The sequence below is a fragment of the Lolium rigidum genome, chromosome 1 (genome assembly GCF_022539505.1).
Source record: "Lolium rigidum isolate FL_2022 chromosome 1, APGP_CSIRO_Lrig_0.1, whole genome shotgun sequence".
In the NCBI taxonomy this organism is placed as follows: domain Eukaryota; kingdom Viridiplantae; phylum Streptophyta; class Magnoliopsida; order Poales; family Poaceae; genus Lolium; species Lolium rigidum.
Genome location: NC_061508.1, coordinates 288886277 through 288911032, shown reverse-complemented (window position 1 = coordinate 288911032; position 24756 = coordinate 288886277). Strand labels below are relative to the sequence as shown.

The window sequence follows — 24756 nt, the reverse complement described above, 5'->3', positions numbered from 1 at the left end:
TCATGAAGGAAGAAGTCCAGCCCGAGATCAGCCAGGCCGGATCCGTACCGACGTAGGAGTAACCCGGATCCATGGAGGCCCATGAGGAACCCGGATCCGGGACGACGTGTATGGAAGGCGGATCCGTGACGTGCACGGCAAGATATTGTACCGTAGTTAGTCTATCTGTAATCCGGCTAGGACTCTCCGTGTAAACCCTAGATCCGTGCGCCTTTATAAGCCGGATCCCGGGAGCCCTAGCGGCACAACCACAACTCATTGTAACAACGCGAAAGCGCCCAGATAATTCCAGACAAGCAGCAGGTAGGCCCTGTCATCGTGCAGGTGTTCCGAAGCTGGGTAAATCGCGTACCACCGTCCCGTGTGCACTCCGCCCTATGGCCCCTACTTCTTCTCCCCCTCGTGAGGATCCCTCCTCCGAGGTACCGTCGATTAGGCCACGACAAGCACACTTCTATATTGCATGTTTAGTGCCCAGCTGCTCATTATCAGTCTTAAAAACATTGTGTAACAACATAAAGAACAAGTTCGTCTATACATATCCAAAAACAGTAAGCTGCTAGTTGGCGCCTATAACCTAACCTTGAATATATCTTAAAAGATGAGAAAGCAAGAAATATTGAAAAACACTTAACCAGATAAGATCCTATAAGGTTATTCATACTATAAATCAAGCAACCTTCAGAAATACTACTAAATGCACTCTTAATCCGAATAAAACTAGTTCTGGTTGCATCTTATGGCCAGTAAAAGCAGTTGTCACTAGTCAGAATTCATGGCGCTTCATAGTTCATACCTTGGTGTAGCTGAGCAGAAAAAACTGGAGCAGTGATAGTACCAGTACTGGTCCTCTCCAACACGTGCAGGTGACCGCGACTGAGTCCTAATGGAGCAACTGAGCAGAACATTTCACAGAACATAATAAGCAACGACCAAACTATATACGCTACAGTTCTGCACATTAAGTTAGCTTTTCATCTAGCTTCAGGATGCTCCAAGACAAAATTAATCAAAATTACAAAGACATAACCCCATGACTGTCTGCCTACTGTTCAGCTGCAATAGCTTTCAATCCCTGCAGATTACAACTGTTGTTTCTGTTCACCGGAGGAGCCAGAGGAACACACTTTTTCCAAAGTAAGTTTGCAACTGAAATCTGGAGTCCCATCAAATCAGTTTTTGGGGTCAAACTGAATCTCAAGAATTTCAGAAGTGTTCAGCAATGGTAAATCCAGTGGTACATGCCACCAGTTTGGCTGTCACAATCTCGGAATGGTGAATCGTCCATGTACAACGTTCTGAAACGACGGTAATATAAATCTACCGAGCAATGCAAACATCAGCTACTCACCGGCGCGATGGCGTGGGGAACGGCGAAGTACCAGGCCTGGGACATTTCTAGGGCGTGTATCTGGATCCCAACCACGTGGGGCAGAGATTGGCGGTGCCACGGGGCCCTACGGTCACCGGAGACAGCGACACTGAGCTCCCGAACACCGGTGAACGACGACAGTTCTCCACAATGTCGTGGAGATGCGTGACAGATTCCAGAAGGAACAGAAACTCACCTTGGAGACGATGAGGTGGTCGGAGATGCCGACGGAGACGACGAGGTGAAGCCATGGTCCAGGACGATCTGCGGTAGGCGGGGAAGATGGAGACGAAGGCGAGCGGCCCGGGACGATTCCTCACACGGGGAGGACCGGTGCGTCGGGGCGGTGTGGATGAGACGATTCGCAGGTCTTAGGGCCGACGGCGGGGACGGCACGGTGGAGCTCACTCCGGCAGGGAGGTGGGGGAGGGAAAAACGACGGGGCCCCAAAAACGACATGGTGTCAGTGACGGGAGAGAGCCAGACAGGTGGACCAATAGACTCAAAATGACATATTTACCCTTTTAATAAATAAAACAAATTAATACTTTCCAGTACTTTTCAGTACTTCTTTGTTTGTACTTTCCAGTACTACCTATTTTCGAGTCGTTGGATTAGGCTGGTTGGACGGTTCCTAAAATCGCCAATCATGGTAAAACTTGTAAATAAGAATATACAGAGAGAGATACATGTTTAAATACACTGACAAATCAGGAACACAACGCATGTGATTGGTCCAGAAAACAGGAGCATCTGGACCTGAGAGCCAAAATGAATTTCCGTATATTGCTTTGCTAGGGTCCAACCCTCTTATTTTCTGCTTTGGTACTACAACCGAGTAGCACCACCACTGTTATTAGGAACCTGTGTTTAGACGGTACTGTTTTCTTTATGATCAGATTTAGGGCTCTTTGATTCGCAGATTTAGAAAAAGAAGAACAATACAAGATTGCAATGCCGTGTCAAGTGGATCCAACGGCTCTGAATCAATACAAAAAAAAAAATTATGAAACGTTTCTTAGAATTTTTTTCCAATGATAACAAACCTAAAAATCAAACAACATGAAAAATCCCAAATTATTTTAAATCTTAAACTTTCCTATTAGGATCCTTCCCATCAAAGAGACCTTGTACTGTAGTACCCCTAGGCATCAAGTCCTCCCGGTGCACCCGCATCTTTTTGTCCATTTCAAAGTTGCCAAACATTGTGACATTTATATTACATGCATCTATCACTTCATAAAATTTTATAAGCAAACTTAACATGCACCGAGAAAAAAAAAGGGGATTTGGGATGATAATGTCTAGACCTGGACATGGGCAGCCTAGCCCGGTCCAAAAATTCTGGGTCGGGCTAGGGCCTGAATTTCAAGCCTGAAGGTTGGGCCGGGCCGAGCTCGGACTTACAAAAAGCCTAGCCCGGATTGAGTTTTTTCTTTTATTAAAAGGAATATGGTAGACGAAACCTCTACAACGATTTTTAAAAAAAATAAGAACTCAAATTCGGGTCGCTGAGGACTTAAATATGGGTGGTTGGATCGTACATCCACCCCTAACCAAGTGAGTTAGGCTTACTTCGTCTAGCCCGAGTTTTGCCCAGGTGTAATACTGTCCATGAAATGAATAAGAAGCCCAAAATTTGATCGAGTTACTAATTCTAGCTACTCCCTCCATTTCGTATTCGCAGTTGATTTAACGTGACGACAACTAATATGGAATAGAGGGAGCATCTTTCTTTTTCCTAGAGTTGTGTTTTGAATCTGAATATGCTCTTTTACATGATTGATACACATTGTATCTATGTCCTTTCCATGGAACTTTTTGTGACTTCTAAGATGTCGCTTTGGATTTGCAGGTACCGGGAGTGTCTTACATAGAAGTTTGGCTAGTTAAAAATAAACAAGTGCAAACCAAACTGTTTTAGGGTTAACTTGGTTTTGCTAACTCTCTCTTGCAAAGAACTTAGTTCTCAGTTGTGTCCCATCGATCCGATGTTGACATCCACACATTTTTCCATTAAGAAAACTTTGATCAAATTTTCGAGATTAGGGTCTTGGGACAACTAAAACCATGTTGCCGAAATTTTCCTAAAAATACCATGTGTGGAAGCGTATTAATGCTATTTGCAGCTGCATATTCGTGCAAATAGAAACACCAATATTTGTTATTTTAGCTCAACGTTATCATTATTTTGCATCCATGAGTGAATTCTTTTTCACCAATAATTACTAATTCTCATGTATTATACTATGTGTAGGTGATGTTTATTTGGAGAATTTTGGTATTTCAAGACAGGCAGTACCCACTCATGGATTTGTACCTTTCTGTTTTTTCGGCCTTCAAACAAACCTAGGGTCTGCATTTTGCAATGAAAATCTTTTCGAAGACCGCCCTAACCTTATTTTGATCTACCTTGGAGACCCAGTGTTGCTGAAGTTATTTCTGCATTGCAATTTTTTTTGAAAAATAGACAACATGTAAATACTATAATTTCAAATACACTTGAAATGTTTCAGAAGAAAGGAGTCAAGAAGAGGAAATCAGAGCACTACTATTTTAACATTTATCTCATTATTATTTTATAGACCCATGAAATGAGAATATTTTTTTTCGATAAAGATGAAATGAGAATATTCATCACAATATTTTGCAGATTCAGAGGTCAGCCGCACATGTACATATAGGAAAATTTGGAATTGCTCTTTTTGGAAAAACTTAAGAAACGAAGGGGTCGGCTAAAGCATGAGAGCTCAAGTTCCTTTTCCATTTCCCGGCCCATAAACTTACTAGCCTTTCTAAGCTCCGTTAAATGCTCAGAGCCGATTACAAAAAAAGCCCAACTGAAGCATCGGAACAGTGCATTCGTCACAACGCAACGCCCAAGTCACAGAAACCCTCAAATCCAACCGCAACGCCGCCGCACCGCCGCCCGCTCCTCGTCGCCGCCGCCGCCGCCGCCGCCGCCATGCCGCCGCGCAAGCGCCCCCTAGAACCGTCCTCGGGCATGCCACCACCACCGGACGTCAAGCCCGTCATCCCCGCGGCGAAGCCCGCCGCCGCTCCCGTCCCCGCCGCCGACGCGCCGGAGATACCGCCCATCTCCGCCGCCATCCTCAACAACCTGCCCCCGTCGGAGCGCGACGTCTACAAGCGCGTCTACCTGGCGGGCAACAAGGGCATGTGGAGCCAGGACCTGCGGCGCGCGACGCAGCTGACCACGGCCAGCCTCAGCAAGTCCACGCGCGCGCTGGTCCAGCGGGGCATCCTCAAGGAGGTCACGGACGTGCGCCACCGCGCCAAGAAGGTGTTCATGGACGCGCGCATCGAGCCCGCGCCGGAGATCACCGGCGGCACCTGGTACCACAACGGCCAGCTCGACACCGACGCCGTCGCCGCCGTGCGCCGCAGGTGCCTCGACCAGGTCGACAGGCTCGGCGCCGCCACCCCGGACATGGTCCACAAGGGCGTCGAGCGGGACGACCCCAGGGCCGGGTACACCATCGACCAGATCAGGGACATCCTGCAGACCATGGCGCTCGACAGGGTGCTGGAGGAGCGCAAGAGCACTGGGGAGGGGGAGTTTAGCGCGGTCAGGGCCGGAAGGGTGTGCTACCGGAGGGGCGGCGCGCCACAGGGCGGTATGATGGAGGGGATCCCCTGCGGGGTTTGCCCCAGGATGGACGAGTGTTCGCCGGATGGCGTCATCTCGCCGACCACCTGCGTCTACTACAAGAAGTGGCTGCAGATGGACTTCTAGGCGTGCGGTGAGCCCTCTTCTGCATATCAATTGTGCTAGGATGGATTGCTGAATCCAATTTCAGATTGCTGAATTGGCATTATCATTCACTTGCGGGACTGTTCGGTGTAGCTTCTCAAGTGTTTGGTGTAGCTTCTCCAAATAGTGCAGTACTGCAGTTGAACACCCCAATAGCCGTAGAGTAGAGTCATTATCAACCTTGAACAAATCCTATAGCATCTGCACTTGCTTAATTAAGTTCGGTATTGTAAACTTTGACAGATTCAGTCAACTCACAACCATGATATAAATTATATACTTCTGTTAGTGTGATGTTCTTATAGCCAAGGTGTTATATAAGGTCCTAGTTGCCCACCTAGGGTGGGATTGGTTTCTTGGGCCAAATTTTGTGGTCCAGGGATGGGCATGGCCATGGGAGAACGGCACTTGAGCCATGTTCTCCACTTCGTTTGGTTGCCCACAATCCATTTACTTGCATGAGGTGAAAAACGAAATCCACATTAGATCCGGTGATGAATGTGTTAGTGATGTTCCTATCACCTTTTTTCAACATGGTAGACTTACCTCGTACACCACTCACATGACATAGAGATTAAGAAATCAGATCTATTCATCTACTAGTGCCGAAACAGAAAACTTACAACACGAGTTGTGGAAAATGGCGAGATGAAGCTAGTCCTTATAGGAAATTTCAAATGGTCGACCATGTGCCATCAATTTAATGAAATTCATCTAAAAGAGCTCGAAACATGAACACGCAATTGAGAAGATACAGTTAACGGAACTCGGAATTGTTTGTCGGAATGGAAGCACAGTCTATGCGCAAGATTTTCATGTTGACCTCGTCATGAATCGAAGCACAATTTTGTTGATCAGAAAGGATAAGTTGACCATGTTCAAACGGCTGACCATGTTTGATCAATTTTACCATGTTTGGAAGGTTGACCATGTTCGATCAATTTGACGAAATTCGTTTAGAAAAGCTCCAAACAAGAAGATGAAATTGGGGGTTTACATTTAGTGAAACTCGGAACCGATTGTTAGAATGGAATCATAATATCATATCATCGACACGCATTTTTTCGTGTAGAGCTTATTTTGATTCCAAGCATGGCTGTGTGATTAGAAGGGAGTAGGTGAAGAAGATTAAGGAAGGTGAGCACAACAAATCACCCGCATGCTCATGTACACAGGTTGCATCGCTGTAGCCACCCATGTGCCCTCGCTGCAGAGGCGCGGAGGTGCTTTAAAGCGCGTGCCGCGTGCGGGCCACAGCGTAGAGCTAGCCCAGCCATCCAATTATCATGATTGTGTTACCCCAAGGCCTGGCTAGCCTTCATGCGAGCTACCATACACGTACCAGGTATTGACTGTTATTATCTTGCATTCCGTGAAGCCTTTTCTTGCCTAGATTTACCATTCCACACATATTGGTTCTGGGTAAACTTGCGGGTAGTACTTTTACTATCACTGCTAAAAGGTTTGTTCTGTTGATAAGTGAAAGCAATTGAAGTCTTTAGGCATTTTTTGTTGTCTATCTGTTGGTGTAGGCCCTTACCCTTGTAATTGTTGAATTTGAGTTTGACTAGTGTCTTGTTGCTTTGTCAATAAGGCATAGGTGTCATATGTACATCTCTGTGTAGGATTGTTTAATTGGTGGTCGATTGTGTTCTCACATAACTTGTTTATTAATGGAAGTAGGCCCTTTCTGAACTAGTAACGTGCAGGAATGTTTAATTAGTGGTCGATTGTGTTCCTTTCACATAACTTGTTTGTCTATTAATGGAAGTAGGCCCTTTCTGAACTGGAAACAGGGTTAAGGCTGTATTCAGATCACTGGCACGAACTGTGTTACTATCATACTACTATGACAGTCCACAATTGATGACTGTGTAGTGTGCATCTGTCATCTAAACAGTTTATCTGATGTTCCTTCCACATGATCCATCTATGTGATTCTTACCTTGGTGGAATTCCTAATACTAAGTTAACTGTATGATTCTATTAATTTGATGGGCTCGATTTTGGTGCTTATCACTAGAAGCCCATCTGCACCCACTTCTTGTAGTCAAAAGTACTATGCCTTAAAAAAGACATTAAGGGCATCTCCAGCGGCTGATGCAAACGGATGTTTTGTGTCTGTTTTGGTCTGCGCGGATAAAAAAAGGGTCTTCCCCCAGCCTAGTGGCCTGACGCAAAGTGACCGGTCTATCCGTTTGGATGCATTTATGGCCCAAATTTGGGGCAGGTTTGCGTCCAGGCAGACACTGTCCGCGCGTCCCTGTGTCTGTCAAAAAGCATCTCCATGCATTAATTTAGGGAGGAGAGGGAGGAGGAGATGCTTCTTGACGGACACATGGACACGCGGGCAGTGTCCGCGTGGACGCAAACCTGCCCCAAATTTGTTCAAGAATTGCGTCCAAACGGACAGGCTGTTCACTTTGCGTCGGGCCGTTAGGCTGTGGGCAGACCCTTCTTTTGTCCGCGCAGACCAAAATGGACACAAAACGTCTGTTTGCGTTGGGCCGCTGGAGATGCCCTAATAAGAGTATTATTTTTAGGCCACATTTTCAATGCCAACTACTGCGGTTAAAACTGTAGGGAGTGCCTTACCTTAAAAAGGCAGTAAAAGCCCGTTCAAAACACAGTAATTTTCAACTCAACCATTCCATTCCCGTTTCCCTTGCGGAAAATGGAAATGCCATTTTTGCATGCCAACCGGGCCCCTGAAGCACTAACTGAAGACATCGCACTGCAGTAAGAACACTAAACCACCAAGTACAAGAAGGAGAACAATAAAATTTATGTGACTGAGAACATTTTCCATTGAGCTTCTTCCAATATTGGCGATGCCTTTGGGCTTCAAAAGTATCAGAGAACAGTTTTTAATCAGTACAGCCTGATCCTTGTGGTTATGTGCTGCTGGCACATAGGGCAGCAGATCAAAAAAAATCCAGTCATTGCAAGCCTTTGAATTATATATGTTAGCTATTAGCATATACAACAAGACTGAGAAATGCTCCGAGAAAAGTAAGGGAAACTTTTCTTCACTTGATGTCCACATCCAAATGCAAGATCTTCCGATTTATCCGTACATATAGCACATGACCGCAAACAGCCAAGATTAGTTTCTATTCTGCTAAAGTTTAGAGGATCATGCAGTTAGCACAATGATCTGCAAGGGCCGCAAGATGCAAGTGCATGTGTCGATGTAGAATAGGAAGCTAAAGTCTATCATATTTTTGACAGCTAAATTAGAATATTTCAGGGCATAAATAGTTTTAAAGGCAGACGCGAATTGTTGAGGATAAGCCAAATATAGCTAGCAGTGTGGTTGAACTAGAAAGTTCGAAGCACTATAGGCCCAGGGACATTTCCAGTAAAAGTGCACACAATGTGCAAATTTGTGAAGTCTGTATCAGTTTTTCAAAAGAGATCTGAAAAGGCTACTGTAGAATGGTACGTTCTACATGATGCAAAAATTCAGCTTCATATTCGAAGTACTTTGCAATAAGTATACGTCACTCTTTTCTTCTATGGCGTGAAGTAACTTTGGAGTTCAAAATATGCATGGACGTAGAACATATAGTTCCTTATAGTAGTGAAATATTTGAGAACTTTTGGAACTTGTAAGCGCCATTTTGACAGCATTGTACATTTTCACCTAATAGTTCCCCATATAGTTCCACTGTATCAACTAGCTGCCCCAAGCCCCAGCATCCAAAAGTACCCTCAGGCTTTTTGGTGGTGTAGGTAATCAAAGTTGTAGTACACATTTTTGAATTTATCTATCCATATTTGGGTATGGGATGGCGGGAATGCGGTATAAACACAAAAAGATACCTAAAAGTCTGCTTTGTAGAGAACATTCTGAAGTGTCAGGTCTCCTTGTAGCTGCAGGCTGTTGCTGTTAGAAACTTTCTGAGTCCTGAAAGCCACTTGTTTGTTTCCCAAGCTACTACACAGTGAATAAACACCAGATTGTTGGTCAAAGCTGGTAGACCTTGAATAAGGATTCCTTGTCGGTGGGTGCAGAGGAACTCTTGGAGGTATTCCTTGCTGATGAGCCGACGACTGAAACAGAAGAGATTTGAAGAAAGTGCTCAAATGGCATAACTATCGCCAAAAGGTCAAACAATCTCTCTAATTGACTCAGGTGAGGTTGAAAAAACCTTAGGGTCAAGTGTTGCTTTATACTGTCTAGGAATTTCCATCAATGATGATAACAAAAATTCAGCCTCCTTCCTATCACTTGCTATGCTCTTAGTCATAATGTCTGCGAAATTCACAAACTGCATTAAGTTAAGTATTCATGCACCTTTCTGTTATTGTGAGGCAGATTTTTTTTTCTAAAGGTCAGATGTAATTTGTAGGATAATCACCTGGGAATTATCAAATGAGCGAGCAGGTACGTTGTCGTCAAACTTCTGCGCCACATCCCATGGTCCATCACCAATTCCAACAAGAACAATAGACAACAGGAAGTGGCTGGAACATTCTTACAAATAGGTGTTGTTGGCTGTAATTTCATTAGGAAATTTGGCTTGGCAGAATATAAAGGTGTTACAGTAAAATCCTAAATCAACGTACCTAGCTTTCACTATAGCATCAGTTGTATCCCGCTCTTGTGGACTTAACTGCCTCAGCAGAAATTTTAGCTACTCCCTCCATTTTTGTATACTCGGGCGCGGCTTGAAAAACTCCGGGACCAAGGTACTTGCCTATTGGATGATTTGCGATACTCCCTCCATTTTTGTATACTTGGCGCATCTCCAATCCCTCAATTTTTCAGAATTAAGGCATGTCTCATTAATGACAATTTTAATTGGGGCGTTTGGTGCATGCGGTGCCCTTTTCCTTTCTCCTTCCAATTCTGCATGCATGTGGGAACACTTCAGTTTTTGTTGAGGTGTGAATGTAGAAGGGTTTGCATGCAGCACAAAGATCCCTTGTTCACACCGTAGCTATTCCCATTCCATGAAGCAGATCGGTGGAAGCCAAATGGTGTATAAAAGTAGACCTTTTTGCTTTGCTATTCCATGAAGCACCGAGATGGAAGCCAAATGGAGAAGGATGGAGAAGGAGAGATGGAAGACGTCCATGGAGAAGGAGAGGTGGACGGCGTCGATGTAGAAGGAGAGGTGGAGGGCGAGGTTGATGCCGTCCAAGTCGTGGAGGATGGCGATGTGCAAGGCCAAGTAGAAGAGCTGGAGGATGAATTTCAGAGGGTTCATAAAAACATCGAAGATCTATTTCATAAAGTGGATCGTGCAACAAACGTCGAAGCTACAGATGCAAGGATTTCGCCTAGGTACGTCCAAACCGCTAACCTCGTGCAAGATGTGGTACATAGAACCTACTCCAACCCGACCTCAACTTGCGAGGTGTGCATTCATCCGACTTTGTGCCTCAAGTGTGGCATCCGCGGTGAGCCTTCCATATTCCTTTGCTTAGGATGTAGGCTCCCGGTACCAAAAGATTTGCGTTGTTGCGAAGCTTGCGGAAATCCTTGCCCGTGTGACAACTTTTGGTGCAAAGATTGTGCGACTACGGTGGCGATAAACAAAGAAGGGGTATGCATAAGGTGCCGTCGCAACCCATCTATCTATCTCGAGGACGAAAAAAGCGCATAATGTGCTTGGATAGTCAAGTTTAGATTCGCCGGAATATGTAATGGTTTTATATGCTTCAAGTTTATGTAACAAAGTGAGTGAGAATATGGTTTTATATGACCTTATTATGAGCTTATCTTGGTGATAGAATATGTAAAAGTGTGTCCGTGAACTTGAAGCATAAACTTGAAGCATATAAAACCATTACATATTCCGGCGAATCTAAACTTGACTATCCGGCACATTATGCGCTTTCTTTTCGTCCTCGAGATAGATAGATGGGTTGCGACGGCACCTTATGCATACCCCTTCTTTGTTTATCGCCACCGTAGTCGCACAATCTTTGCACCAAAAGTTGTCACACAGGCAAGGATTTCCGCAAGCTTCGCAACAACGCAAATCTTTTGGTACCGGGAGCCTACATCCTAAGCAAAGAAATATGGAAGGCTCACCGCGGATGCCACACTTGAGGCACAAAGCTGGATGAATGCACACCTCGCAAGTTGAGGTCGGGTTGGAGTAGGTTCTGTGTACCACATCTTGCACGAGGTTAGCGGTTTGGACGTACCTAGGCGAAATCCTTGCATCTGTAGCTTCGACGTTCGTTGCACGATCCACTTTATGAAATAGATCTTCGATGTTTTTATGAGCCCTCTGAAATTCATCCTCCAGCTCTTCTACTTGGCCTTGCGTGATCTCCACATCGCCATCCTCCACAACTTGGACGGCATCAACCTCGCCCTCCACCTCTCCTTCTACATCGACGCCATCCACCTCTCCTTCTCCATGGACGTCTTCCATCTCTCCTTCTCCATCCTTCTCCATTTGGCTTCCACCTCGGTGCTTCATGGAATAGCAAAGCAAAAGGGTCTACTTTTATACACCATTTGGCTTCCACCGATCTGCTTCATGGAATGGGAATAGCTACGGTGTGAACAAGGGATCTTTGTGCTGCATGCAAACCCTTCTACATTCACACCTCAACAAAAACTGAAGTGTTCCCACATGCATGCAGAATTGGAAGGAGAAAGGAAAAGGGCACCGCATGCACCAAACGCCCCAATTAAAATTGTCATTAATGAGACATGCCTTAATTCTGAAAAATTGAGGGATTTGAGATGCGCCCAATATACAAAAATGGAGGGAGTAGAATTTTTTGACGGGTTTTTAGCTAGACTGAAAACTGGATATACAAACAAGGCTATGCACGAGTTTTTCCCGACCACCATTTAACTAATAGGTTTTACATTAGTGAATGGAGGGAGTACATTAAGTGATTACTTAAATAAACCAGCTAATCGAAGAGTTGGAACAATTTCTCTGCATCTTCTCAACGCCTCTTTAAATTTGTTGTATAGTTGGTTGTTGCTCGTGATACTATTAGTTAGCTTAACACAAGATCCAAGTTCAAGCTACCTTAATTATCAACCTATTGTCTAATTGCAGCCACGGGGCCTTGAGACTTGCTTTGTGAATCGGCTTTTATACTATCAACGCTTTATAGGGAAGTTTAAGGACTTGGAAGTTGGAGTGCACAAGTTACCATTTTTTTCAGCACACAGACTATGAAGTTCAGTTCATGTTTTCGGGTTTGGTATTTCAGGTGGCGCGGACAGAGTAGGAAACCTGAGCTAGAAAACTAGTACACTTAGGGTTACCTATAGCCCTATTAGCATCGAGGGCAAACATCCTTCCCTGCATCACAATTCACAACGGTGCTATGGGTGACATGGATTGTGTACTTTGTTTATCTTCATCTATCATCTTACTTTGAAAAGCGCTGAAAACGATTGTTCCCTGAGAAAAGAGCAGAGGGGCTCTTAAACAAAAATCATGTAAGGTGTGGCCGGTGAGGTTATACTGCATATTGGTTGACCTCAATGTACATTAAGAGTCATCATGCTATAGATATTTAGAATGTGAAATCAAGCTGAGTTGTGTAACACTAGGCCCTTCCGAGATTTCTTATATTTCTGTTCCTCTATTATTGTTGTATTTTTTTTTGTAAAGCCTTTGTCAACTCGAGGGAGGCTAAGGGTGTGCTGGAGATAATGTATCAAAAGTTTTAAACTCTTTATAAAACTTACTGGAATATGTTTGTAAAATTTATTTTGTTTTTTTGTAAACTAGAACAAAAAAACAAACACATTGCTCAGGCAGCAGGACGTTTTGGATATGTCAGGATATCTTCAGCAAATTATGTAAAGTGCGCACATGGTAACATTAAGCATTCTAAGGAAAGGTGTGGTTGCTTGTCTGTTCTTTTCAGCTTGAGACCATCAGGACTTTGCAATAAACTGTATTTACAAATTGAATAATGTTTGGCGGGCCGGAACCACACTAGTATGGACTTACTAGTGAGATCTGCCCTTTCAGGCCAGTGTTGTAGCCCCATATTCAGTTCTATGTCTGGCAGTATTTTTTTCTCCAAAGAATCTGGGGGTTGACCTGTATCAGTTCTTATGAATTGTGATATCCTTTGCCATCATTGATTTGCATGTAGATTAGCCGCATTATTTTATTATTATTATTATTATTATCTTCATCATCTTTGTTTGCACGATTTGATATCTCAAGAACATTTCTTTTGATTTCAATCATGAATTGTAGTAACTAGTAAGTATTTCTCGATATTGTAATGACACTGAGCATGCTCATGTGAAAACAAAACTGAAGTTGCAAGATTTAGTGTTTGTTATATCAGAATTCAGATGGTTCTGACTCAATGCTCAGAGTAAGAAACTTCAGAACTTTGTATCTCTAATAGTAGTACACTTAGGCTCACCTAGGTGTATCTTTGCAAAATATCATCACCTGCATCACAATTCAAACCAATGCTATGGATGGCATGGGTTATGTACTTTTGCTTATGAACTGAAAATGACTGTTCCCTGATAAAAGAGAAGAGGAGCTCTTATTATGAAAAAAAGAAAAGAAAGGTGGGGCTGGTGGCTGGTGAGGTTTATACTGTAATATTGGTTGACCTCCATCTACATTAAGCATCATCATGATAAAGACATTTAGAATGTGAAATCAAGCTGGGCTGTGTAACACCAGGTCCTTCGTAGATTACTTATATATTTGCTCCTCTATCATTGTTGTAAAATAATAATTTTATAAGGTATTCTCTGGAGCCTTTGTCAACTCGTTGGAGGCTGCGGGTGTGCTGGAGATAATGTGTGATATGTTAAAAATTGTTTTAGTAACTTACCCTAGTAGACAATGTTGAGGAAATCGCTTGTCGGTGTTAACTCGGTCGGCTAACTATTAGCGATTAATAGGAAAATCGGCCGATTAATCGGGCGATAAGTAAGTTAATCGGGCGATAAATGAGTTTATCGGCTAATCGGTGACCATCAACTAACGATTAGTTGGCCGATTAATCGTTGTATCAGCCGATTTTTTTTGAACAGTGCTAGTAGAATATTGTTCTTCAATTTCCTTTGTTCTGTGGAACTGAAAGACTATCAATGTTCATCACGCGTGGCAGAACACTTTGGATATGCTGGGATATATTTAACAGGTTATTATAGAAAGTGTGCACATGTCAACTTTAAGCATTTCTTATGGAAGGCAAGATGTAGCTGTTTGTCTGTTCTTTTTAGCTTGCGACCTTCAGGATTTCACAAAGAACTGTATTTGCAGTTTTGAATGTTGTTTGGCAGGCTCAAACTAGCATGTATTTTCAGTCTGTATCCCTGGCTGTATTTCTATCTCCAAGATTTGGGGTTGACCTGAACCAACTCGGACGAGTTGTGTTATATCATGTGCATTTGATTGCTCCGCGTGTACTAGCTAGATGTATTATTATCTGCCTTTGCAATGATTTGGTTTACCCATATCACCCAAAGATGTGTCCGCTCCATCTGAAATGCGAGCTTATAACAAATGTGAGGTCGAGGCTAATGACTTCCCTTTACTGTTGTCTCACGTGTAACCGTTTATTCTGTCCTGCTGTATTCCTCGGGAACTATTTACAGTTACAAAAAATTGTCCATTGCTGCTACTGTGGGAAGGTTGACATTGTTTTACAAGTGAGTTTCATAGCTGAAAGTCAGAAACTCTTTCTTAACTCCCTGAAAGACCGAAACTCTTTTTTAACTCGCTGAAAGTCCAAAATGTGGTGCTCTTGTCAAGTTATTTTACCGAGCTATTTAAGTTGACGCTCCTTGGATGAATTTTGGTTTGACTGGTAGTTCTGTTTTGTTCTTGTTTTCGAGGGAGAGTTTGTCCGCTTATTTGTTTGTATGTTTGTTCTGACATATTTTGTGATCGATCTACTTACAACGGGGAGGTGGGAGGGCTGAAAGGAGCTCCACCACTCCCAACAACTGTATTTTAGAATAAGTGGAGTGCAGAACGTAGCAGCAAGTGTAACCGCAGGCGTCACCAGGTTTGCAAAAGTCACCGGGGCCGATCGATTGACCCCAAGTGGCCAGATGCTATATGAAGCCCGTCTCTTTTTCTGCTTTGCTGGGACGGAACCTGGTGAGCGAGCGGATCCCTTGGCCTTTAGCTGAATCTGGAAAGGGTATAACATCCGGGGCAGGGGTCCTGGATCATCCAAAAGTCTCCTGCATCTTCTTCCTGGAACCCTGCCAGGCGGATTGATTAATCAGCTAATCCAAGTTGCAACGTGCTAACACCATCGCGACCCTCCCTGTCGATCATTCGTGCGCATGGCGTGGCGCTTTCTTGCACGCTAGCTTCTACCACTCCGCCGCGATAGCTGAATCAGGGTCAGATCACAAGTTGCTGCATTGTCAAACCGGGAGAAAGGGACGCCGTGTTGCTGCTGCCGGTAATTTTTCTACTCCTATTCATGAGATGGTGGGGTAGAAACGAAATGCAATGGCGGCGGCCGTGAGAAAGACGTGGCGCTTTCTACCTGCTGCTCATGATAAAGTGATAATCTTTTGGCGACGCGACGCAAATAGTCCTGCCTGCACCTGACGGCACGTCGCATGCATACAGATCGAAGCAGCTCCGAAGGTACTGCCCAAAAGTGGCCTTGCCAAGAAGATGTAGTACTGTACTAGATTAATGGGCAACTGGTCATTAATCTGTATGCCACATATGAGTCACCGTCGGACCGCCTTCACCTCGTGATCACCATCTCATCGGACGGCCATCTCGCTAGATGGTGAAAATGGAGCGGGAAGTTTCTGACTTTTCCGTGGAAAAACGGAAACAAAATATAAATATAGAAACAGAAATAGAATTTTGCAATACGGAAATCAAAGCAAAGTTTTTTTGCGGAAATGAAAACGGAAACGGAACAACGTTTTTCCGGCTAAAATGGAATTTCCGTTTTAAATTTGATGTGCATGTCCTAGTCAAACAAACCCCATTACATGACCTTGTCAACTAATCCCTTCATACATGTTAGGTCTCTTCCATGGTTCGGCCTTCCTCTTTTCCCTCGTGTTAGGGAACATGTTTGTTGATTCAGCTGAATGCTTGATTTATTTTGCATGGCCCAAGGATTTTGAAGGTTTCGAGGAACATGTGCATTGCTCCATTTCTGCACCGTACTTGGTTCGTATCCGTTCTTTTTTTTGTTCCCGAAGAATATGTCTTATTTTTTGTTTCTACAAAAGAATATGAAAATAAATGTGGCACCACTCAGTTCCGCCCGCGTCCGCTTCATTTTCATCCCTACACAGATATGTCCGGCAACAAGTCCGGCTAGCCTCGTACTATACGCTCCGGCAACATGTTCAACGTCGGTTCACAATTGGCGTCGTTCATGTTCCTGGATAAGACCAAAATCTTCGTTGGAAAAAAAACCAAAGATGCAGTCATGCGTGTCGGCACCCACCATCGATGCACAAATTCCGCACTTATATGGGACCTATGTGTACGGATCCGTACATATGGAATTGGGTTGTACTGCTTCCTTCAAGGCTAATGTATATTGATTATTCATTAATTAGAATACCATCAGGCTTTTAATTAGTATTTTTCGATAAACAGAATATATTAATATCACGAATGTATCAATTATATCCAGCCTCTGCAACAACTCAGTGCTCTAATAGCAATACGGATGTACACAACCAATTTTTTTAAAGAAAGCAAAAGTTTCGCTACAGTGATGTGTTCCTTGTAGCAGCTAGCCAAACATCACCAAGACACCATTTCTCCTAGAAGGAAACAGTACACAAGCGCTGTCATCGTTTCAGGAGAAATCCACACTCACAAAATAATACCTTCAACAATATCATTGCCGGACACAACTAATTAAAATGTGGCAGACAATGTGAGCCGTGGTTGTGTTTAAGTTTGGATGAGTTGGGAACAACCCATAGCCGTCAATGATCGATGACGGATTGGGCCGGGTGAATATATGCCACGTTTTTAACCTGCGGCTCCTTTCGAAGGTTCGTGGCCCGTGCATAATCATATGTTTATACTGCTCTGCTAAAAAGAATGTTTATATGTACTGCTTCGTGTTCAATAGAAAAACACTTTTGTCCACAAATCCGTCCCTAGTTCCTGCCGAAGTCTTGCAGGATCGAGCGCACGAGGCCGTCCCAGTGTCGCATAGTCTATCTACCCGATCGAGCTATGTTACAAATTACGCGTCAAGCGAAGAAGAACCAAGAACGTGTTCAAGCATTTGGTCATCGCGATCGTCTCGCGCGCCCTCGAAAACTCCTCCGGTCAAGCCGTCATCGATCGCCTCTTCACGCAGTCTCCTCCCACCCTCGCGTGCTTGACCTGTACGGCCGCCGTACCTGCCCTAGCTCCGCCGGCGAAACGTACGCAGGAAGAGTAACGCTCCGGCGATCGCCGGCCGGCCGCCTGCCGCTGAAAAAAATGGAAGGAAAGAAAACTTTATGTGCATATATGTTTCAACTTGTAATTGGCCACCAGGAAAGATGACCACAGCTGCGCGCTGGATCCATCGAACGAGGCCTTCCTTAGTCGCGTCCATGGTTGCGCGAGCTGACTTTGGCGGTCTGGGGGAACCAATGGCGCGAGGTGGAGTGCTCCACGTCGCCGTCCTTGCTCATTGCCGACGTGGACACCAAATGTATACTATGATGAGGAAGATGGTCGTCATGCAGCTTGTGTTTCTTAATTATTTTTTCCGAGGGGTTGGTTGCCGCGGGGCTCTCAGCCCTTGCCCGGTCGCCGCTCGTTTTTATATTTTTTTGGGGGCCAAAGGCCATGGTTTTCCATTGGTCGGCTAAATCTTGCCTGCGGACCGCGTGTGGGCCCTGGTTTAGGGGGCAGATACGCATTGTCAAACGAGGTGTTGCGTCAGATGGAGGCAGGATCTGTTGTGGCTGCCAGACGTGCAAACCAAACACTATTATGGAACTAGTACGGCCTCCATCCTTTTTTTTTTTGAACTGGGTGAGCTTTATTGATTAGGTAATAACGTTTTACAATCACGCAAAAAGGAGTCCAACACATAGGGAGGAACTGCCTCATGCATTACACCACACTCACGCTTACCTAATTGTGCTAGATCATGCGCCACCTTATTACTCACCCTAGGAAATCAATGTACGAGCCTCCAACAAAAGAAACCAGTTTGCGGATCGATCTTCCTCCTTAGCGCCTAAGACAGAGACAATTATCTCGGTTTTATCTAGATCAGATGATTTTCAGTTGTACATACATTTGTATCTACAAAAAGTTTTAAAAAAGTTTAATTAAAACACTTATTTCAGGATGGAGGGAGTATAAAATTATATCATGTTGCACTTCAAGTGGGTTTCTCCTAGGGAAATGCCGAGAAACTAAACTGTCATATATACACCAAAGCCAGGCATGGAGTACAATTTGAAGAGCGAAGTTCCAACCTAGAAAAGTGGACAACGTTGTTCAAAATTTTGGATTATAAGCCCGTGATATGAACACAACAATTGCATCGCAAGTGATGGAACCAAGTGTATTCTTGCACTGCTAGTGGAGATCGAGTGAGTTAGACCAACATACAATGTTTGTCTCTCTACCTTCCACTAGGAGCTTCATATATAAGAGGATCGATGCACATGGTTACCCTCCATCAGTAGTCATATCGGGACGGGTAGGGCGATTATTGTCTTCCATCGTGGCTCGTTATAGGTCTATATATAAGAGGCCGCTCCTCCGTACAAAAAATATCACCACACAAAACCTAAAGCTTTGCTCCCCCTCTAGGTCTTCCGCATTCATCTTAACGTGCACAACTAACTGGGAGAGCATGCCTCCATACCGGATCCGAATCTCTTGAAAACCTATACATAAAGGTTTCTTGGGAGTTCACTCGTGTGACTTCTCACACGACATCGTTGTTTTGCACGCTACAACATGGGTACTCCCACCGGCCACAACTCCAGCATTGCCTCAAAGCCGATGTGAAGGTCAATCGTCTACCAAGCGACCACTACCACCGCAAGAATGAGAGCGTTGACGGTCCACTATCGTTGTTGCCCTGCCAGATCCAGCTTGACTTTGTTGATGACAAACGGGAAGTCTTCATGCACAAACCTGGACTCTCGAATCGATCACTTGACACCAAATTTTGTCGTCTTGCACACAAGGGAGAACAAACCAACCTCCGCATGCCTCCTAGCAACACCAAGATACACCACCAAAATGAGCGTACGGGGGACTTACTGCATGTTGACGGTGACGTCGTTGCCCGCCACCAACAACCGAAGACCAAAACATAACCTGGAAACAAACTCTAACCACACATGCATGCTATGCCCCCGAGTTGATGGTAGCCTCCCATGTCCCCTGCCGCAATCAACAGATGGAAGAGATAGGTTGGAGGCGGAGGCAAGTGAGCTAACGGCTAGGGTTTTCCAAGTCTTGTCCATGTGCGTGCGTAACTTATGGTGATCTTTTAACTAAAACTTTCTCATATATATTCAACACGTGTTGTTTCTACCAAACATCATATTTTGTTGTAAATAAACATCACCACGTATTACACATCAAATGGGTTTCTTCTAGCTGGTAAAAAAGGATGGTGGCGTGTCTACAATGCAGCACAACTGGGGCTACGAAGACGCGACCACACCGGATGAAACATGAGCACGTGCCGCGCCTCAAAACTCTTGTCTCATTCGATTTAGCCATAAAAACTCCAAGAGGCCACGACGGCGTCATGGCTATATAACCCATTCTGCCCCCACAGCACAGATGATAGATCGGTTTAAACCTCTTGCTGTCCCCTTCGTACCTTTCGTGTTCGCCCTCAAGTCAAGTCGCACATATCCATTCCATTCCATTACCGCGCAAGGTAGCTGTATCCATCGTCGTCGCCGTCGCCGGCCCGTAGGTATCCTCCCCTTCCGTCCATGGCCGCAACGAGCTACGAAGGGGATGCCCGGCATAGGGGCCTCGGCGTGCACGGCGCGTCGCGGAAGATCGGCAAGTCGTCGTCGCCCTCGCCGTCGCAGCAGCAGAATCGGAAGCCGGTCATCATCTACATGGTGTCCCCGAAGGTGATCCACGTCGAGGCCCACGAGTTCATGTCGCTCGTGCAGCGGCTCACCGGCCCGGAGGGCGCCGGGGACGACGGGCAGGAGAGGGCGTCGACGTCGTCGTCCCCAAGGGGCACGGAGAGAGCCGGCGGGAGGTCCGCGCAGCCGGTGCGCGTCAAGGCGCGCGCCTTGAACCGCCCCGGCCCTGCGGTGTCCGTGTCGGTGACGGCCACGAGGCTGCAGCAGCAGGCCGTGCCGCCGTCGTGGGCGGGGCCATCGCCGTCGCCCACGACGGGGTTCCTGTTCACCGACCTCAGCCCGCTCCGCGGCGGCGCGCTCAAGGGCGAGGCGCCCATGATCTCCCCCTGGATGCACCAAGTCAGCGACCATTTCTTGAGCCCCGCCGGCGGGCAGGCGCTCGGCTCGCCGTCTGCCTTCCTCGACATCTTCGGGCCGATGTCCTCTCAGAATCAGTGATCGGATCAACCCCTCAACCGGTGGCGGCGACATATGGTCAGAAGTCAGAACTCAGAAATCTTCTAAACTCAATATGCATTAGGGTTTCTGCATGAACAACTCGCATGCTCCCCTCACACGATGATCAAATTAGCCCGGTCTCATCTAGGGTGGTTCTCAAAGCTGTAAATTAAATAGTGTAGGTTCTTGCGGTATTGATTTTATGTGCTTGGTGTTAATCTTGGTTTTGGTTGCAGTTCTTGCTGTACATTAATTGTAATAACATACTGGTGTGGTGCACCCACGAGATATATGAAATTGATTTATTTGTTGATTCGCTTAGTTTGTGTGCAAGTTGTAATTGACAGGGAGATGATTGCAACAGCTAGTTAAATTATGAACTATGTGATTGACTCCAAATAATACATATCCTGCTCAATGCTCATTGCTCATTGCTCATTGCGTACATGCAAACCACTTCTGCTAGAAGAAATTCAGCTGAACTCTGATTGATCCACTAGCGATATAGTATCTAGCTAGTTATGTACAGCTTGATCACCGTGGCGCCAGATTTGAAAGAGCTGGCGACTTGGCATACGCGGAATCAATTTTTCAATCGAGGAGATAAAGAGATTGTATATGTGCAAGGGGCTACAGAGATTGTAATGCACATTTCTTTCCTTGACTAGATGTACTGACAGAGCGAGAAATTTCAGGCTAATATGTGGAACCTTGTGGGGATCTAGTCTTGATAACTTTATCATGCTCAAGGGCAACAAAAACATGTGGGTCAAGCCCTTTGCCAAATATAGGAATACATATACTCCGTATATGTTAACTGATCGATAGGTTTTCACACAAGTAATAAATGTGTTTCTTCTACCAAATCAAGACGACTAATGCAAATGATCTTATGAACTATATGTGCTTGATTCGAAAGAACTCATTGCGTACATGCAGACCACTTCTACTTGAAGAAATTTAGAAGAACTCTCGTTGATCCACTTGCGATATAGTATCTAGCTAGCTACGTACAGCTTGATGCCTTGATCACGGTGGCCAGATTTGAGAGAGTTGGCATACGCGGTACCAGTTTTCCTAGGGTATTATATGAGAAAGTTGTGAGAATGCTAGGAGCTGCAAAGATTGTAATGCAGGTTTCTTTCCATTACCATATGTACAGACAGGGTGACATAGCAAGAAATTCGGACTGATAATGGAACTTTGGGGGTCCTAAGATCTATATTACTTGTTGCTAATATGAATGTATCGAGACACATTTTAGTTATAGATACATTCATTTTATCGACAATGAATATGAATCGAATGGCAGTACCATTTCTTTAGAAAGGGAGTTTAAAAAACTCGGACCACAACCGTTACTATTAATTATTTTATAGAGTACATAACAAGATAACCATGACCAAAACATTACAAGATATGAAAGAAACTACTACGACTAAATCGACTTATTCCACAATATCTTCATGAAGATAAACGCCTTCACGCCATCATCACCAAGTCGGGTTGTAAATATATGTCGAGACCAGTGAATGAAGACCATCATAATAGGAAGTAGATAACACATTCAACAAGGAAATGACAAATAGTTTTCGCAGTTGAGTCAGTCCTATAAGACCAAGACAAGGGTTTTCACCTTTGGTACGAACAATGTTCAAATCAGCATATTGATCATGGGATCGGTCGCGAGTTGCATCAGTCAGTACTCCGCGCTAGGCCAAAATGACACTAGGAAACCTTTGGGACTTCTTCCCACCTTAAGACCACTACCACGACTCTTATGGGGCGCCCATGTCTCGGCGCAAAACAGGCCGTTGCCACTCTATACTGGTACGAGTCACACTACAACATTCACCATACCGCCAGATCCTTTGCGTTAGTGCTAGAAGCTAGCGGGAAACAAACAGTGTCAATGTGCCTTTGTGCTCATTAGCGCTATACTCTACCGCTGGCGCCTCAAGCATCCTCATGCGATGGTAGCTGCCCACTCAATGAACAAAAAATATATTTGCGCTGCCAGCGAGTGCCACTGATGTGCCACTTGATCTCCTTATTGCGGTCGTCGTGGGTCGTCCCCCTGCCGCAATGACACACGGAGGCCACCGTCGCCATGACTACGCGCGCATCCCTAGTGGACGATTGTGTGTGCGTCATCGCCTTTGCGACCGCCGGCACCACCAGTGCCTATATCATACAACGGGATGTGGGCTCCAATGTACGACACACAACACTGTCTTGATCTGTGGCGGTTGTGACAAAAATAAGTGTGAGAAAGCCCTTCACCAAGTAAGGAAATACATACACAAACTGCTAGGACAAAAACATGACTACAAAATCTGATTCTTTCATCGAAGGACCAATTCTTGTATGGGGTATTTATGCAGAATGCACTGTTTACATATGGTAATCAAATATGGTACAATTTTGTTAAACACACAAGGGCATTTGGTCTAGTGGTATGATTCTCGCTTAGGGTGCGAGAGGTCCCGAGTTCAATTCTCGGAATGCCCCAATTTTTTCCTTCTTTTTTGTATAAAACGAATTTTCGATTCCCTTTTAGATTTGGTTCCTTCCAGCTCAGTAACAACACACCCGAAGCAACGTTTTGTTTTGCTATTCCTGCCTCGTGTGGACTTGCAGAAGTGCAGCTGGATCAAAACTAGCTGTCAGTACAATCCAAACCAACTCCTGCTTCATCGATATGAGACGACCATCAGTTTTCAGGCGAAGTGGGGACGCGCCATCATAGAAAACAAACTCAAAGCTCTGGCCACGTAAAAATGGTTTAACTAACTGTGACAGTCTGACTGAAACAAAACGCAGATGTCAACGATAACAGGATTCAGCGTGTCGTCGACAGAAGCTAGCTAACTACGAGGAGTTTTTTTTTTTTTTTTTTGCAGGAGCTAGCGCAGAATTCAGGCTGCTCTGCAATGGACCTTTGGATGATGATAGGTGATCTCAACCTGATCCTGGCGGAAGCTGATAAGAATAATGCAATCCTGGACAAAAGGATGATGGGGGGATTTAGGCACTTCGTGGATTCACGCGAGTTAAAAGAGCTGTGTATCTTGATGATAGAGTATATGCATGGAGCAATGAACGCGATGTATCTACTCCTACTAGAATTGACCGTGCTTTTGTATCAGTGGACTGGGAATTGGAACATTCAGATTGTCTGCTTCAAGCTTTATCCTCCAACATTTCAGATAACTGTCCCCTGCATCTGTCTCTTACCTAGACATGCAGGCACATAAGAGATTCAAGTTCAATGTTTTATGGACGAATCTGGAGGGTTTTGATTGAAGCAATCAAAGAGTCCTGGCAATGTGATCCTCAGATTTTGGATCAAGAGATTAGATGCCCTCTACAGAAACACAACTAAATACTTGAAGGACAGGAAATATTAAATTGCAGCTAGCTGTGGCAAATATCATTATTTTCATGCTAGAAGCTGCACACGATTTCAGGCTTCTATCACAAGGATAGTTATGGCTGAGAAGATCCTGAAATTACATATCTTTGGCTAGCTGGCTTCCCTAGAGCATACAATTGCCAGACAGAGATCGATGTTGAGGTGGTTGCAAGAGAGAGATGCTAGTACAAAGTTGTTTCATCTGGTTGCAAATGGCCGTAGAGCAAAAAAAATCATACTAGATGTGAAGTGGGGAAATGAGTTAGTAACTAATCAACAAAGAAAGGAGAAAATCTTCACTCAAGATTTTAATGATCAACTAGGTACAGTGCAGCCAAGAGATCACACACTAAACTTGGATTTTCTGGGCATTGAGGCTGTTAAGTGTTAACCTAGAGAGTACTGAGGGTTTGTTCTCTGAAGATGAAGTCTGGGATGCTATCAAAGAAATGCCGAGTGACAGAGCACCTGGCCCAGATGGGTTCATTGACCTATTCTATACGAAAGCATGGCCAGTTATTTGAAGGTGATATCATGGAAGCTATTCACAATCTAGCTACTCCAGATTGTAGGGGTTTTGTGAAACTAAACCAAGCACTGATTACTCTGATTCCTAAAAGGCCAGATGCCTCTGAAGTTGGACATTATATGCCCATTAATTAGCCTTGTCCATAGTTTCCCCAAAATATTCT

At 44.7% G+C, this 24756-nt stretch overlaps 2 protein-coding genes and 1 non-coding gene across 4 annotated transcripts; all 3 read left to right on the top strand.

The window, feature by feature from the left end:
* Window positions 1-4337: 4337 nt before the first annotated feature.
* On the top strand, window positions 4338-12380 carry LOC124683884 (DNA-directed RNA polymerase III subunit rpc6-like). 2 transcript variants are annotated; one of them, XM_047218313.1, is made up of 2 exons: window positions 4338-5136; window positions 12345-12380. In XM_047218313.1, exon 1 carries the CDS (start codon window positions 4338-4340, stop codon window positions 5127-5129), a length of 792 nt encoding a protein of 263 aa, XP_047074269.1. In that variant the 3' UTR covers window positions 5130-5136; window positions 12345-12380. The 2 variants fall into 2 exon arrangements, with proteins under 2 accessions (XP_047074269.1, XP_047074270.1); XM_047218314.1 differs by lacking the exon at window positions 12345-12380 and adding an exon at window positions 9503-9539.
* A 7549-nt stretch (window positions 12381-19929) lies between these two features.
* On the top strand, window positions 19930-20932 carry LOC124683883 (protein MKS1-like). Its single transcript, XM_047218312.1, has one exon. The coding sequence runs from the start codon at window positions 20047-20049 to the stop codon at window positions 20647-20649; it is 603 nt and encodes a 200-aa protein (XP_047074268.1). The 5' UTR covers window positions 19930-20046; the 3' UTR covers window positions 20650-20932.
* Window positions 20933-23088: 2156 nt separating this feature from the next.
* Window positions 23089-23160, top strand: TRNAP-AGG. Its single transcript has one exon. It is a non-coding gene; the product is annotated as a tRNA-Pro (tRNA).
* Window positions 23161-24756: the final 1596 nt, after the last annotated feature.

Bases quoted from the DNA above. Each gene is read 5' to 3' on its own strand.
- LOC124683884 (XM_047218313.1), top strand. From the start codon at position 4,338: ATGCCGCCGCGCAAGCGCCCCCTAGAACCGTCCTCGGGCATGCCACCA.
- LOC124683883 (XM_047218312.1), top strand. From the start codon at position 20,047: ATGGCCGCAACGAGCTACGAAGGGGATGCCCGGCATAGGGGCCTCGGC.